Below are 15134 nucleotides of genomic sequence, written 5' to 3' on the forward strand. Positions count from 1 at the left end.
TCTTAGAATTGGGCTTCGACTTCTTCTAGAAAGTTGTTCGAAATGTTGAGAGGAAGATTCTGTCAAATTTTGGTGGTGATTGGAGGTGGCCGAAAGTTTCTGCAGTTTTTTTTTCTAAAAAGCAGTAATTTTAGCCAACGACATTTAAATACTTTAGCCGAAGATATTCGTCGGCTATAGTATTTTTTAATTTTTTTTTTTTTATAAGGTTTAGCTGACGAATTATGGCATGTTTCGTCGGCTAAACACTTCTAAAGCCAACGAAACAGACTATATTTCGTCGGCTATTGTTATTTTTTAATTTTTTATTACATACTTTAGCCGACGAATATCGTTGGCTAAAGTCTCTGATTATAGTTGATGAAACATTTAAGATATTCGTCGGCTATTGTCCCAGATAATAGCCGATGATGTCTTCTAGTGTCGTCGGCTAAAGTCATCGCCGACGACCCTTTCCCGACGAAACCATAGGCGACGAAGGCTCGTCGGCTAAGATCTTAGCCGACGAATTTAGCTAACAAGCCGACGAAACTTTTTCTTCAGCTAAAGTGCTTGTCCTGGTAGTGATTGTTCAAAGATTGTGTACGTATCTTCTCTTCATTAACATGAAAAATGAGAGAAGGAAGCTATGTATGGAAGCATTTATGGATGGAGACTTTAGCTATCAAGCTTGAGAAGTTTGAAAGATGGAGAGTCATTTTCACATGGAGATGAAGTTGAATGAAGATCATTGTTGCCCTATAAATAGATATTGCTTCAAGTGAATAAGGGAGGAGGAAGAGAGTGGAGAATTAGAGACACTTTGTTGCTCTTTGTTCTTCCCTTTCTTTAGATACTTTTTGTATAATGTTTTTTATTTGTTTAAGCATGTTTTCAATTTGTACTATGTCTTGCTAATTTCCTTAACTAAGGTTAAGGAGGAAACCACATTATGAAATAAGTTTCTTTTAATTATCTACAATTCCCATAGCTATGACTCTTACTTCAAAATGCATTAATAAAATCTTTGTTCCTTTCACCTCTAATGTCATGCATTTTTGGTAGTTTGGAAGTCACTTTTATTAATCTATGCTTGGCTTTGTAAATTATTTAATATGAACTCTTTTGATCTCTTGTCATTCAAATGAGCTTGTTTCACATTTGATGCTTTGTAAACACTTTGATCTTTTGTAGTTTCAATAAGTTTGTGTACATGTGATGCTTTGGTGTTCATAATTAAGAAGCGAAGAAGAGTTTACTTTAGATATATTTTATGTGTGCTTCATTGTTAAATCTTGAGAAAGCAGTAGATTGATTTCTAGATTGCTACTCCTAATTCGGGAATTCGTAGATAATATTAAGAGACTTATTGAGAATCCGATGCCTTAGTTACTTCGTCATCAAGGTAATCTTTTATCTATTTTATTTGTCTTAGCTACTTCACCATCAACTTTCATTCAACTAGGTTAGTGTTAAATTAATTTAGATTCGATTAGTTTTTCCTATTTTCATACATTCCCTGTAGGTTCGACCTTGCTCTTGCATCTTTGTACTATAACTGATTCGTACGCTTGCGAGTAACATTTTAAAACACATCAGGTGACGTCAATGTCCCCCAGGTCACCACCATGCTTCATGGTGATGCTAGATCTTGAATGTCTTCGTTTTGAGCGGAAGAATGGATGTCCATAAGAATTTCTCAAAATTTGGACCATTATATCTCTTCCAGGTTGACCAATTTGGTCAAACCAAAGCCTATATGAGTTGGTGTCCCAAATATCATGTTTGGTGACAACATGGGATTCGATATTCGAATCGTAGTGACATACAGTCCACTAGATTGACTCATGAATTTCTCCAAGATGCGCTTCAGTCCGCATTCATGAGAAGGTATACACAAAAGAATTCTTGTTCATTCTCACAATGTGTTTTCAAATGAAAACTATTAGCAGAAATGTCTTTAAAGCTCAATATGTTCGATTGCCTCTCAATGCATAGAGGGTATCTGTGACATTGATCATGGAGCCATGAGGCATCAAGATTCAAGCTAAACCGCATCCCTGAATGACCGGTATGATTCAATCATTGTAGTCACAGAAGATTTACAAAGGCACAAAATCCAAAGATAGTTTCCGGTTCGTTAGAATGTTGTGGATAGTTCTACTATCTGCGAAGCACTCAATGTCTCGATGAGACATATCTACAAGAAGGAGTAGATTGGCGAGTTAATAGTTCCACTTGAACCATTTAGAAGGATTGAAAAAAGTTACGAAAAGCTGCAATCCCGAGAGTGTATAAAAATTTCAGTGCAGAATGACCTTTGCGCACTAATACAGCCATAACTTCTTCGTTAAAATAGATATTGATGAACCGCAAAAAGTTCTGAAAACTAAACTCGTAGAGCTTTCCAATGATATAAAGCTCACTGTTTGGTTCGTCCGGAGCTGTTCACAAAGCGCAAACGAAGTTGACTGTCCAGAATGGACAGATTGCTGTTTTTCGCAGAATTGGCATGTGCGAAGCTGTGAAGCTTGCAGGTGGCGTGTAGGCTTTTTCCTTAGCCAAAAGTGACGTGTGTATGATCAAAACCAAGTCCTTTCGGTCATTCTAAGGTCGTAAACTCCCTGACATTAACATAAACTAACTCAGAGGACTTAGAGGATGCGATCATGATGATAATTTTCCGGTTTTGATCAGTCTTCAACGTCTTTTGTAAGACGGCAATTGGTTTAATAGTGTAAGGGGATCCAAAATCAAAAATTTTCGGTAACTCCAAGTCAGTATGACCAGGCATGTTTGTGGAGGGTCAGTAGTGCGCGGCTCACTTGAAACCACTATCTCCTTAATTTCGGACAATTATAAGACATCACATTGAGCTTGGATGAGCCTAGTTGAACAATTGATGATGGAAAATCCGCTAAAAGGTAGAAGACTTAACCGGAAACACTTTAGCGATCCTTCTTGAGGATGCAAGGCTGTGCGTCATCTTCACTTGGAAGAGACCAAAACGGCACAATCTAACCATGTAGATTGTAAATATGCCATGCTTCTAAGGACGATGTAAAAATGTTCATCTTGTTTGTAAATCAATACGAACCATAAGAGGAGAATAGTTTCATAACTTCAAAAAAATTCTCAAGGCATTCATTATTGCTAATGTGAGTACATCGAGGTCTCAAATAGATGAAGGACGTCGATACAACGCCTTAGTACATATAGCTTGGAACGAAAATCAATGTCTAGCCGATGACGTCAAAGTCATGGGTATCTAGAGCAGGATCCGAATCTTTGAAATTCGCGATCATGAGGATGACGTTCTTGTCCTCATATTGATTTTCCGTACCTTTTCGTATGCATTCAAAATTTGAAAGAGCTGGACAATCTTGAACCAGTGATCTGAAGATCCACAACGGTTGCATTGTCATGAGCTGACGTGAGTAGTTTTGACAAAATGGTGTCTAGACCGGGAGTGTCGCTATTAGAGCCGGCGACACCTCCCCCTCTTTTCTAGACATCGGCACAACGTTTTCTGCCGTTGCCATGACCCATATTGTTGTCCCCACATTAGAGGATAATCCCAAATAACTTTATCACATTAGCGTATATACAATTCCCGTTTGTATGATCAAAATCAAATCTCGTTGGTAATTCTAAACCAACTTGGAGGACCTAGAGAACTTGATGATGATCGAATCCGCTAAAGATTATGGATCATGATACCACAAAAGATCATCGACAATATGTAGTCAATTAAGGTGGTAAGCAATCCACTTGACTAATAACTCAACAAGTAGAGTTATATGAACGTTTCGAGAAACGCTCCATGAGTGTATTCCACAGTACTTTGTGGTCATTACTTTTTTACACAGATTGCCATTGAAGGCTCTTGTCGATGTGGTGCTTCAAAAAACTTTGAGCGTATGAGATGTGAAATCTCGGCATCTAGGCTTGTTAGCCTGGGGATCAAAACATGTGGTTTAATCCTTTCCAATGAAAGGTTCCACAGATACCAAGCGAAGATCCGCCTTAGGCATCTAGTACGTCAAAACTCAAAGGAGCAGAATGTTACATTGCTCTTGCATACAAAACCAAGCTGTTATGAGACTCGATAGAGGTCACAAACAATGCTTTTAATGGTTTGTCCTTCGGATTGATAACACACAATCCAGAAAAGCCGCGAATTGATCAAACACAATTCAAAAAAAGGCCTCGGATTGATCAAACACAATACGGTGATAGGTTGGGGTTGATCATACACAACCCGGACAAGGAAACAAGAGTGATCAAACACACTCTTGATCCGCGAATAAAATTCCGGGATTTTTGGTACCTGCACACATAAAATCCCAAGCATAGAATGGAGATAGAGAAGGGAGAAAAGATTTTATCCCCCCGAGTTATTAAATAACTGTAATATTAAAGCTTACTTGTTAGTTTGCCAAATAAATTGCGTTTATAGGAGCTCTGATGAGTTTTAGTCAATTGTAAGCTTCGACCGAGGGTTGGGAACCTTTTTGGCTTTCCTTGGAAGACGAGCAATCTTGAAATCTTTGGTTTCTAGAGGCTACCGAGAGGAGAAAACAACGTTTCGCCTACTTCTACTTCGAATTTGGGGCTGAAAATTTGACAGGAGGAGCAGCTCTGGATGGGGAAGCTTCTATCAAAAATTCAGGTTAATCGAAGCAAGGGAAGGTGGTGAACCGGTGGTCGGTATCGGCGGCAGTCTGGAATCTTCCAGCGGCCGGTTCGGAGACTTTCAGGCCAGTTCTCAAGGTGAGGCCGGCGGCGTTGGATCTGGGACGGAGAGAGCTTTCTGGGGATATAAAATTTCGGCGGAGGGCAGTTGGAATTTTGGTCGGAAATCGGGAAAAACAAGGCTGCCCGATTTTAGGGTTTTGGAAAACAAATGGTGGGCTATTGGCTTTAGGGTTAGAACAAAGTGCATGATAACGTGATGAAGTATAAAGTGTATAGACAAAGAGATAGCAAGAGCATCATCATCTTATTCATTGATATGAGCTTTTTATATAGGGAATTACACAATACCAATATGGTAAGGATATGAATACATAGATCTAGTTTAACTACATATCCTATTGGCATAAGGCCAAAGCACACATAAAGAATATCTAGAAAGATATAGAATATCCTAGAACAGCAAGATAATAATAATTTTTTTTAAAAAGGTAAAAGACCAAAACACCCTTAAACATATATCATCTGAAATCCTCTGTAATGGAAATAACGGCGCTAAACACCATTCTTTAGTCGAGATAAGAATGTGGGACACCGTTTTTTAAGTTTTTGAAAGATGATATACGAAAGTTTTACTTCGTTAAAAGATGGAAATACTATTTAAACTATTTTTCCTTTTTTAATAAAGTTTGAGCTTGGGCATTTCTTTTGGGCCCTTCCCTAAGTCATTTTTATTACTGTTTTTATTCATTTTTGTTTATGTAGTTAGGTTGCGCATTTTGCGAGCAATAAGATCCTACATGCGTGAGAGGTGTAGGGTTTCTCAGGCTTTGTGTCTCGGTGTGCACTGAGTGTGCCTTGTCTACTCTAAGTATGCAGCGAATTCCTTATTTCGTCAAATAGTCATTATCACCTAGTGTGGCATGGTGAAACTTAGTATCATCATATGTTTTTTCTGACAACAACATAATGGGAAAGCAGTGTTTGTGGCAATTATGTTTCGCAATAGTCGAGTTATTTTTCTGGTATGTCACCGTTATATCACCGTTATACCAAAGCAAATATATAGAGTAGCCCTTAAAACACTATTTACTAGTTGGTGCTTTCAGTATATTTCAAATCTTTGTAATCAGGGGTTTATGCTAAACGTTCTTCCCTCCCCCCTGTATTCGACAATTCAGTATATTTCAAATCTTTGTAATCAGAGGTTTATGCTAAACGTTCTTCCCTCCCCTCTGTATTCGGCAATTCACTAACAGAGGCTTAAAGGCAACCGCACCAGCCATTCATTAATCCACTTTCGCTGGTGGATTGGTCGTCTGCAAATCTAGTACCCAGATCTCACGTTTGCTCTTTTGAGCGAGTACCATCAAAAGGGCAAATTCAGCAGCAGACCTTGTTGCTTGTCCTTGAATCTTGGTTTTCCATCCGTCCTACCTCTCATGAAATTTTACTGTTCGATGCTGCGGCCCCTCCTCCCTAATTCTCTGGGGAGCGTTTCTTTTATTTTATCTTTGCTTTCCTAGTTTTAGATATGTTTTCTTTTATTAGGCTTAGTTTCGGTCTTCTTTCTGTTGTTATTTTGGATGCTAACCAAAAAAAAAAAAAAATTAGCGACACGGGCATGCTACTTGTACCTGCCAAGTATTACATAAAAAATTTGTACCATCAATTGATTCATTCTGTGTTGTTCGTGGAACTATATCATTAAGATTAGAAACCAACAAAATGAATACATGATATTCACCCTCATCTTTGATAAGCATAAATACTAACACTGATAAAGCATCTTAGTCAGCATCACCAAGTCCATCACTACCGTCCCCTCTTTTGGATATAGGTGCTAAATGTGAGTTTGACTTGGTTTGTGAAGCAACTTCGGCATTCTTTCTCAAGACAGCACCTGGTGACGGGTATGGACGCTGTTGGAAGAGAGGACCCTGTAATTTCCAAATCACAAGCATGAATACTAGAAATTATCCAAACAAAGTGAATATTAAATAGTGACAACAAGATTGCTCTCAAAAAAAAATAAATAAATAAATAAATAAATAGTGACAACAAGATATAACATTTGCTTTTATTTCACAATTGATGCAGCAGGAGTCATGTTTTATGGGTTGGATAATTAGAAATTATTCCAGCAAATTAAAACGTATCCAGGAATATTCTAAGCATGAATGTTGTACTAGTTGTCAAATAGCAAAATCAATAGGTATCAATCGGTGTTTGTACAAGAGTTTTGGACTGGGCATACATGATTTTATCATGTGACCACCTGCTATGAGGCTACTAAATGGCACACTCAGCTAACCACCCAAATATCAAGAGAACACCGAGCATGAAGTTTTCTAGAAATTGTCTATCAATATACATTAACTTGAAAAGATCTGCACCACCTCCCAGATTGTGCATTAAGCCTAGCAGTTTAACATTGTTTTAGTAAGATGCTTTCCATTTGAAAAAGTATAAAGAATATATAGCGAGTAGGTTGGACTAGACCCAAACATATATAAGAGTAACATTCAAAATTTTCATCAATTTGCCTTTTTCTCCCTTGAGAACCATAACACCAAGTCCACTTTACTAATGGTATAGCAGAAAAATAAAATAGACGAGAAAAATTTATTGAAGCGAAAGTAGTTTACTGTAGCAGTGGTATCAGCTGCTCGTGGTTGCACTCCTTTGAGGCCTACCACCCTGCAAAATCAGCAACAGATGAATTTATAATTTATAATTGGAGAGAGAGATTAGTGCTTAATGAAATTGTGGAGCATACCAGCCACCACGGGGAGCATCTGAATAAGAGCTGGGGTCCATAGGATCTAATTCATCATCCTCAGAGTAAGCACGTTTCCTACTCTCTCTTTTATTCCCTTTTCCCATTGGAGGTTTCTGATTGGACCTAAATCAAAAACAGGATCAAATTTATCTCCCCTTTCTATGGTTTGTGAAAATCCTTTCTATATCAGTCCGATTAAACAAAGTATAACATGTAAAATATATCAACATCCAGACCAAGGTTCGTTGTGGCCATGAAACATCAAGCATCACAATATAACAAGTCCATCAGAGACTCCATCTTAATTGGGCATTAGCTTAGTGGGGGTCACTCTTTGTTAAAAAAATAAAAGCCAAAAATTATAACTTGAACAAAAGTTGACACAAGAAAAAAGAAAAACATAAATAAAAAGAGAATTGTGTCTTCAAAAAAAAATAAAAATAAAAATAATTGTTTCGTTATGGTTCAAATCTGACAATAAGCCTCTAAAGACAGCTGTGAACTTGTGTTGTCCGAACTTTTACCTTTCTACATGTTTTGTTTTGTTCAACAACCTTCCAGTATCTATAAAAATAAAAAATATTAACGGCAGTGCCGTACTGTACGTATGGTTAGAAAAGGAGAAACATAATGACAGTCCACCAAAAATTTCTGCATTTCAGGTTACAACTCATCAGTTGAAGGCAAGGCAAGTATTGACGAAAATCTAGCTCAACCGAAGTTACATACCTCTGCATGGTGGCCTTTTTGTCCAAATCACCATCACCTTTGGTATCAGCTGCACTTGTGGTCTGGTGACTAAAATTCAAGGTAGTTGTCAAGTACTGGCATTGTGGAAGATCAAGAATTCTGCAAGTATAAAATATCAGTATTACCATAATCATATATTGCCACGGAAGGAACTTTCGTATTCATCAAATCACAACTTGAGGGGGCGTAGCGGGAGAAAATAATGTATCTAGTAATTTCTTACACGTCAAAGCTGAATACTATGAATTCATCACAAATTATAGCTCCATATTGTAAAAAATGAGTCACTAAGCATGAAACATGATATGGTGCCATAGGAAACTGCACCTGAGTTATAAAACTAATCAACCGTGACAAAAGCCCGGATCAAAGCAGATTTAATTAATTGTCATTCAAAGTTTGCATCATAAAAGACCTTGGTATCTTAGCTCTGTTTTTCCTACACTAAGTTCAGGGGATCAAAGATCAATCTATGTGGATTAATTTTCTGATTTGATCATTTAAAAGATACTCAGTCTTAACCTTTACCCCTTTACGTGGGATAACATTAGTTAATAGTGACGGATGCCAATTCGAACTTTTTAATCCAGTTGGAATAAACTCAGAGTTGAGGAGGTGCTGGTGAAATTAGCTATACTTAATTATAGTCTATTACAGATGGGATAAAATTTGTTAAACATGAGGCATGCCGAATGGAACTGTTAGAATTGCATTGGAAAATACCGAAACTTGAAGAGGTTCTGGTGAACTTAACTGAAACTTTAGTTATTGCCTTTTACATTTGACCTTCAGTGTGGTATTTAACTAAGATTTAGTTGTTGAAATTGCACAGTTTTGGGAGTTATATGGTTCAAAGGAAAAAAAATCAGATATAGTTTTGGGGATCAAAAAGAGATGAGGATATAATATATTGGGTCCTCTTCTGGTGTTCCAGATGGTTTTAGGGGTGTAGTCATCTTGTGGGATTGGCATGTATCTGCTAGCTTGCTGTCTATATCTCATTATTGGTTGTTCAAAATTCCCACTCTACTGTTTATATTTCTGAGCTGTGTCAAATAGAGTCTCTTTCTTCTTTTTTCTTTTTTTTTTTCTCTTTTTTTTTTTTGAGAAGGAGTCTCTTTGTTCTTAGAACAAAAATAAAAGATAAAAAGGAATAGGTTGTACTAATTTAATCCGCAAAGAAATGCATCTATCAAAAGATCCCACCAAAGTCTTTTTGCGCACCTGATTCTCACAAGTATTGGTCAAGTATTCAACTATTATGTAAAGCATACAATAACCAACAGACCAGTCAATAGACAGCTAGTCATCAAGGGTCATCCTACCTCGTGCAATGATTGCAGTAATCCCACATCTGAACAAGGCCTACTCCCCATCCACCACAACCCGTGCATCTTTGTCGTTTGGATAATTGATCCTTTTCTACCTGTGGCTCAGATGATTGTTCATCCCAATGTCGAGATTCAACTTGCTGTGATGAGTCAGGGTGTTTCCATTGTGATACATATGTCTTCGTATTGTAGTAATACTTGTGACCTGTGTATGCAGCGGAAGTTATTACTTTAAAAACCCAAAAAAAAAAAAAAGACCTCCAAACAAGATATAATTTTTAAAGCTTAATTGGTTATCTTAGGGTTTCACTTATATACACAGTGGAAAACATAAATCTCCTCTCCTCATCTGTAATTCTCTCCCAATTCATTTTAGTTTATATCAATTTCTAATGCTCAATGATCTCTAACTAAGCTGGGGAGAAACTTGAATGATCAGGAGCTGAGCAGCTGACTCAGGTATTGATGTCTTAGAAAATATTATCTTTGTCCTACCTAAGCAGGATAGAAGAACTGGAAGTTGAAGCAATCAGGAGTCTTCTCATACCAATCTTTCTCAAGAAAATTAAAGGATAGTCTTCTTTTTCTCCTTTAGTGCCCCTCAAATTTTGAGCAATTTAAAGGCTAAAGTACCACCAAAGGTACAATGCTGGTTTACTTGCTCAAAATATAACATATGCATATGTGACACTATAGGCATACCTGTTGTTTCATCCAAAGCCTCCACCCAATCTTCAGGAAGAGATAAAGGTGATGGAAGTGGTGCATTAGAAGATGTTTCAGCCGGCTTTTCCCATTGACTCCTCCCTGTAGTCTCATTAAAATAATACAAAGCACCACTTGTAGGATCTTTTGCAGCCACCTATGTAGTGATTTAACAAGTTACAGGATAATGCCAGCAGAAACAAAAGCGCATGAGAAAATTATAAAGAATACAATCTTTGCTACATGCATAAACATATATTACAGCCTTGTTCTTTTCACTCTTTCAGCATTGGATGTGCAGCACACTTTTACCGAACATAAAGAACAAAAATGAGTTTGTATATGTTACTTGTTTATATGCTTTAATCTTACATAAACATAAATTGTAGCCTCATTCTAATCACTCTTACAGCATTGGATGTGCAACAGAACAAAAATGTGCCTGTATATGTTACTTGTATATATGCTTTAGTCGAATGTGATGGCATGGGATGTCAACCAATGCCAGACTCACCTAATAAAATTCATAGGCTTTATAATTGTTGTTATGGGATTTAAACAATTACATCTTAAATCTATTTCTGACCAAAATAATATTAACTTTCCATATTCTGAACATGTGATTCATGGTCCACAAATCATTCCTCAATCACAATTCACAACTTGGAGTACAATATACCTAATAAAAATGCAAAACTTAAATTATATCTTACAACTTGTACGCACCCATCCAGGAGGCAATTTGTTATATTCGATCCGTTGTGAAGTACTTTTTATGTTCTGAAAATTTAAAATTACAGGTTAATCCAGGGATAAGAGAAACTAAATGTCAAAGTTCAGCAGCGCAAAAGAAAAAATAATAACTATTATAAAATATAAAAAAAATAAAAGAATAAAATCAGAGCTGTAACTTGCAGAAAATATCTAAATTTTAAGATGTTAAGAATATTCAGAATTCAAAACCATTTGTTTTTCACTTGAAATATAATATTGAAGGATACCATAAGAGAGCAGTTTTGACTATAGAATTAGGAACAAAAAGATAACGATAGAAGTAATAAATTATGTAAATGAAATTGAGGCCTGAAATTCTAAGCACCCATGAATTCCGAACTGGAGCCGGAAGACATAAATTACAACAGGACCATAATCTAGGGCATATTGGTAAAATAGTCGAAAGAATGAGTCATCAATGTGGCAGCCCTATAATTCACAACCTGAGAGACTTTACCCATATCTGCAGAATGCTAATAGAACTGGGGTATCACAACTTCCCCCTTAGTAACCCACACATTATCCTCATGAGAGCTAAACTTCTACAACTTAAACTTCTAGTGGAGTAGCATAATACCCACACATTATGGAAACACATTTACGTATGATGAACCATCCAACTATTGTTTTTCCTACCTGTACTTTTACAACTTAGATCAACCTAGTATCTAGCCAGAACACATGACTTCACAACCTACGAGTAAACAGAACAGGCACATATCACATCAACTACCAGGATACGAGTACTTTAGAACTCCATTTTAAATTTGCACACCAAGATTAAATTGCATAGATTTAGACCTAGATTTTGGTTTCTCAATATAATGTAAATTAAGTTTAAAAAAGAACTTACAAGGTCGTTTTTGTTTGAGTCGTCCTTGAGAATACCCCTTTCTCGCAACTTTTTTTTAAGATACTCAGACAATTCTTTAGCTGGAGGTTTCTGTTCAAAGCCCTTATCAGGCTCAAGGTTCATCTGTCCCATTTCATTGATTCCAACTCCTAAATTCCCTAGCATCATATATGAAAGCAGCACTTTTAACACCACATTAACAGATAAAATATTATATATGGTCTGAGTGCTGCAATAAGTCTTACTAGGCAGAGTACTATTAGACATTGTACCACCTTGATAAGCACCTCCTCCTGGTACCCCATAGCCGTTACCGATTTCTAAGTTACCTGTTATGACAGCAATACATGGAAGCATTATACAGATGAATCCAAAATGAAGGTTTAACTCATTTCAATATTGAATCTGGTGAGTGACATCAAACAGAATTTACACAAGGTTGCGGAAGACAAATGGCCCGATGCAGCAAAGCTAAGCAAAGCAGTAATAGCAGCTGATCTATCAAAGCAATACAAAAGCCCCACAACACTAAATAATACACCAAAGTAACAGGCTACACTGTACAAAGCAAAAAGTCTACGAGAGAAACCAAAAACAAAGATTACCCCGTGATTTATCCATCAGCCTAGTGCCTAATCCAAGCAATGAGAAAAGAAAATGATGTAAACTCGTAATCTGACCCCAACAAATAATAAAGAAATAGAGGAAAGGCAACTCACATCGATCATGAAGGAGAGTAGGGTCGCCACGTTTGACAGCCATAAGAGCTCGATGTTCGGTGGTCATCTTCAACAGATGCTCCTGCAGCAGCAGCAGTAATGAATATGCAGAAAGCCCCGATTAAGAAGAAACAAGGAAAGATTGGTTAAAACAAGAGACCTTGAGAGCGCTGGAATCAGGGCGTTCAGAGAACATGTCCGAAGAATCAGAGCCACCCACACCTCTTGCTTCTCTATACGAAATAATACTATCAAAAACAGAATCAGAATCAATACTCAACAGAGGAAGCGAACAGATACAAACCTTCGAGCGCGTATGATATTCTGGGTAGATATCTCCTGTTATGACAAGAGCAAGTAATGAGTTTCACATAAAGCAAAGGACAGAAAAAGGAGGAGAAAGGAGTTAATTACTTGTTCATGAAACACCGCATTCTGCGCCGCAATTTCAAGTTGAGAAGGAGTTGGAGCAACGCCTGGCTGGAGCGGCTCTGCCTCAAACCCTAAACCCATATACATACACAGAAACCCAGATAAACCCTAAACTCTTCTCCCCAAGGCTTCCCTGCCCCCTCTTTCTGTTTAAACCCAGAAGCCACACAACCCCGTATCTATCTAGCGCATTCCACAAATTTTTAACTTCAACAATTACCAAAGGTTTATAACAACAGAACGGACATATGGTAGAACTTGATAATACTGGATTAATTAATAATCTCGTTAAAATAAAAAAATAAATCATACGTAATTTTTTTTTTACTAAAACTAATAAGCTTTTATTTATGATAAAATCATACATAACCAATAACCGAGTCACTTACATAAACTGGAAAGCAATAAAGCAAGACAAGATGCACAAACGCATCTGAAATAAACAATAAAGGATAAGAAGATGAACAAACGCATTTATGATAAGAGGTGTCCACATGACTAGATAATGTTGCAAGACATCGCTGCATTGCATATGTCATGAAAGCAGTGTAAATATAATAGTAACCGTAACCAGGAATGTAACCGTAACTGAGGAGATATACCCTGCTAGGAGAGCGGCATATGACTCCCGAGAGATTGAAGGCCACCAAGGGTGTAAGAAACTTGGATAACAATCAGACTCTCAAGAACATGAACCATAGATTTGGGTCTCCAGTCAAAAAAAGAATCAGAGCCCAAAAAAGCCAAACCCAAACCACCTGGGTCCTAAATGCGAGCTCAACAGTGAGTAGGCCTGAAGAAAGCCCAGCCCACGTCAGTCAGGCCCACAACAGACCAAGCCCATATCGAACCCAGCCCCGCTTTGGGCAGCAGACCTACCCGCCGTTGTCTCAGCGGCGCCCTCCTCCGTGGCCCCAACGTCGCCCTTGAATTGACATTTGTCGCCGCCCTACCATCCTCAACTAGAAGAAACCCTCGCCTGATCCACCAACGCAACCACCAGACCCAGCAATCGACCCTAAATTCAGCCCCCTTACTAGCATCTATCTAGGATCCAGATCCACGATCCCCCGCCGTAGCGACGCCGCTGCACCCAAAGCAAGAGAGGATAACTAGGCCTCGAGATTAAAATCTAATCGGGGAGTGCCGGGATTCCAAATCCAAATGGGATCCAACATATCCTTCCTCCGCCATCCAACAACAACACCACCGAACCCCAAGGGAGGTGAAGCTGAACCATCGAGATGAGGGTACCCCACCCATAAGGTTAAGCGGTAGAGATGCACAAATCCAATGGAATCGCCAGCCAAGAACCATAGACGCTGCTGTCGCGATCCAAGATGTTCAGTCGACTGAACCCTAGGGTTAGTAGCCAAGAAGAGAAAGCGAGGGCTCTCATTTTTCACTAGTTGGTTAAATAAAATGGAAAAAGGAACCACTTGATTAGGGAGAACTACCCATGTTTAAATTGAACAATGTACTAAATTAATAATTTGCTAATTTAAGATAATATAAATATACAAAATTTGTATAGACCACATACAATATAAGTTGACCAACGTGTTAAATTAATAATTCGTTAATTTTATAAGATAATACAAATACGAAATTTGTATAGACCTCATTCAAATATAGATTTTGCCCATTTAGTTCTAATTTAAACCTCTTATTGCTCATTCCAATGAATTTAATAGATACGAGCTTATTCCAATATAAGGTGTTTTTATTGGTGCCTATATACACAAATCTTTATTAAAGTCATAATAAAAAAAACATGTATATTTTTAAGACAATTTTACCCTCACATGCATAAAGAGAGAGAAAGTGAGAGTAAGAAGACTTTGCCGGTTTCTCACTGGTCTTCGGTCACTAGTCGCCAGACTTTTTCCAATCACCAGATTTTCTCTGGCAGTCACCAAAATCTCGCCGGATTCCTACCCTCCAATAATTGGGTTACTGACCCCCAATAATCACCTTATTAAGTTACTGAACCCTAGTAATCACCTTGTTAAATTACTGACCCCTAATAATCGGGTTACCGATGCCTAGTAATCAATTATAAACCCAGGTAATCATTATTCACCTCCAATAATCGGGTTACTCGCCCCTAGTAA

General features: G+C 37.7%; 1 protein-coding gene across 1 annotated transcript; it reads right to left on the minus strand.

Moving 5' to 3' along the window:
• Nucleotides 1-6337: 6337 nt before the first annotated feature.
• LOC101294324 lies at nucleotides 6338-13166 on the minus strand. Its single transcript, XM_004309603.1, has 13 exons — nucleotides 13003-13166; nucleotides 12893-12927; nucleotides 12749-12821; nucleotides 12589-12670; nucleotides 12115-12198; nucleotides 11870-12027; nucleotides 10969-11022; nucleotides 10240-10399; nucleotides 9532-9742; nucleotides 8186-8305; nucleotides 7454-7579; nucleotides 7323-7374; nucleotides 6338-6614 (listed from the first exon to the last, which is right to left on the minus strand). Exons 1-13 carry the CDS (start codon nucleotides 13105-13107, stop codon nucleotides 6465-6467), a joined length of 1410 nt encoding a protein of 469 aa, XP_004309651.1. The 5' UTR covers nucleotides 13108-13166; the 3' UTR covers nucleotides 6338-6464.
• Between the last annotated feature and the right edge of the window lie 1968 nt (nucleotides 13167-15134).

The sequence above is a fragment of the Fragaria vesca genome, unplaced genomic scaffold (assembly GCF_000184155.1).
Source record: "Fragaria vesca subsp. vesca unplaced genomic scaffold, FraVesHawaii_1.0 scf0513007, whole genome shotgun sequence".
NCBI classification, from domain to species: domain Eukaryota; kingdom Viridiplantae; phylum Streptophyta; class Magnoliopsida; order Rosales; family Rosaceae; genus Fragaria; species Fragaria vesca.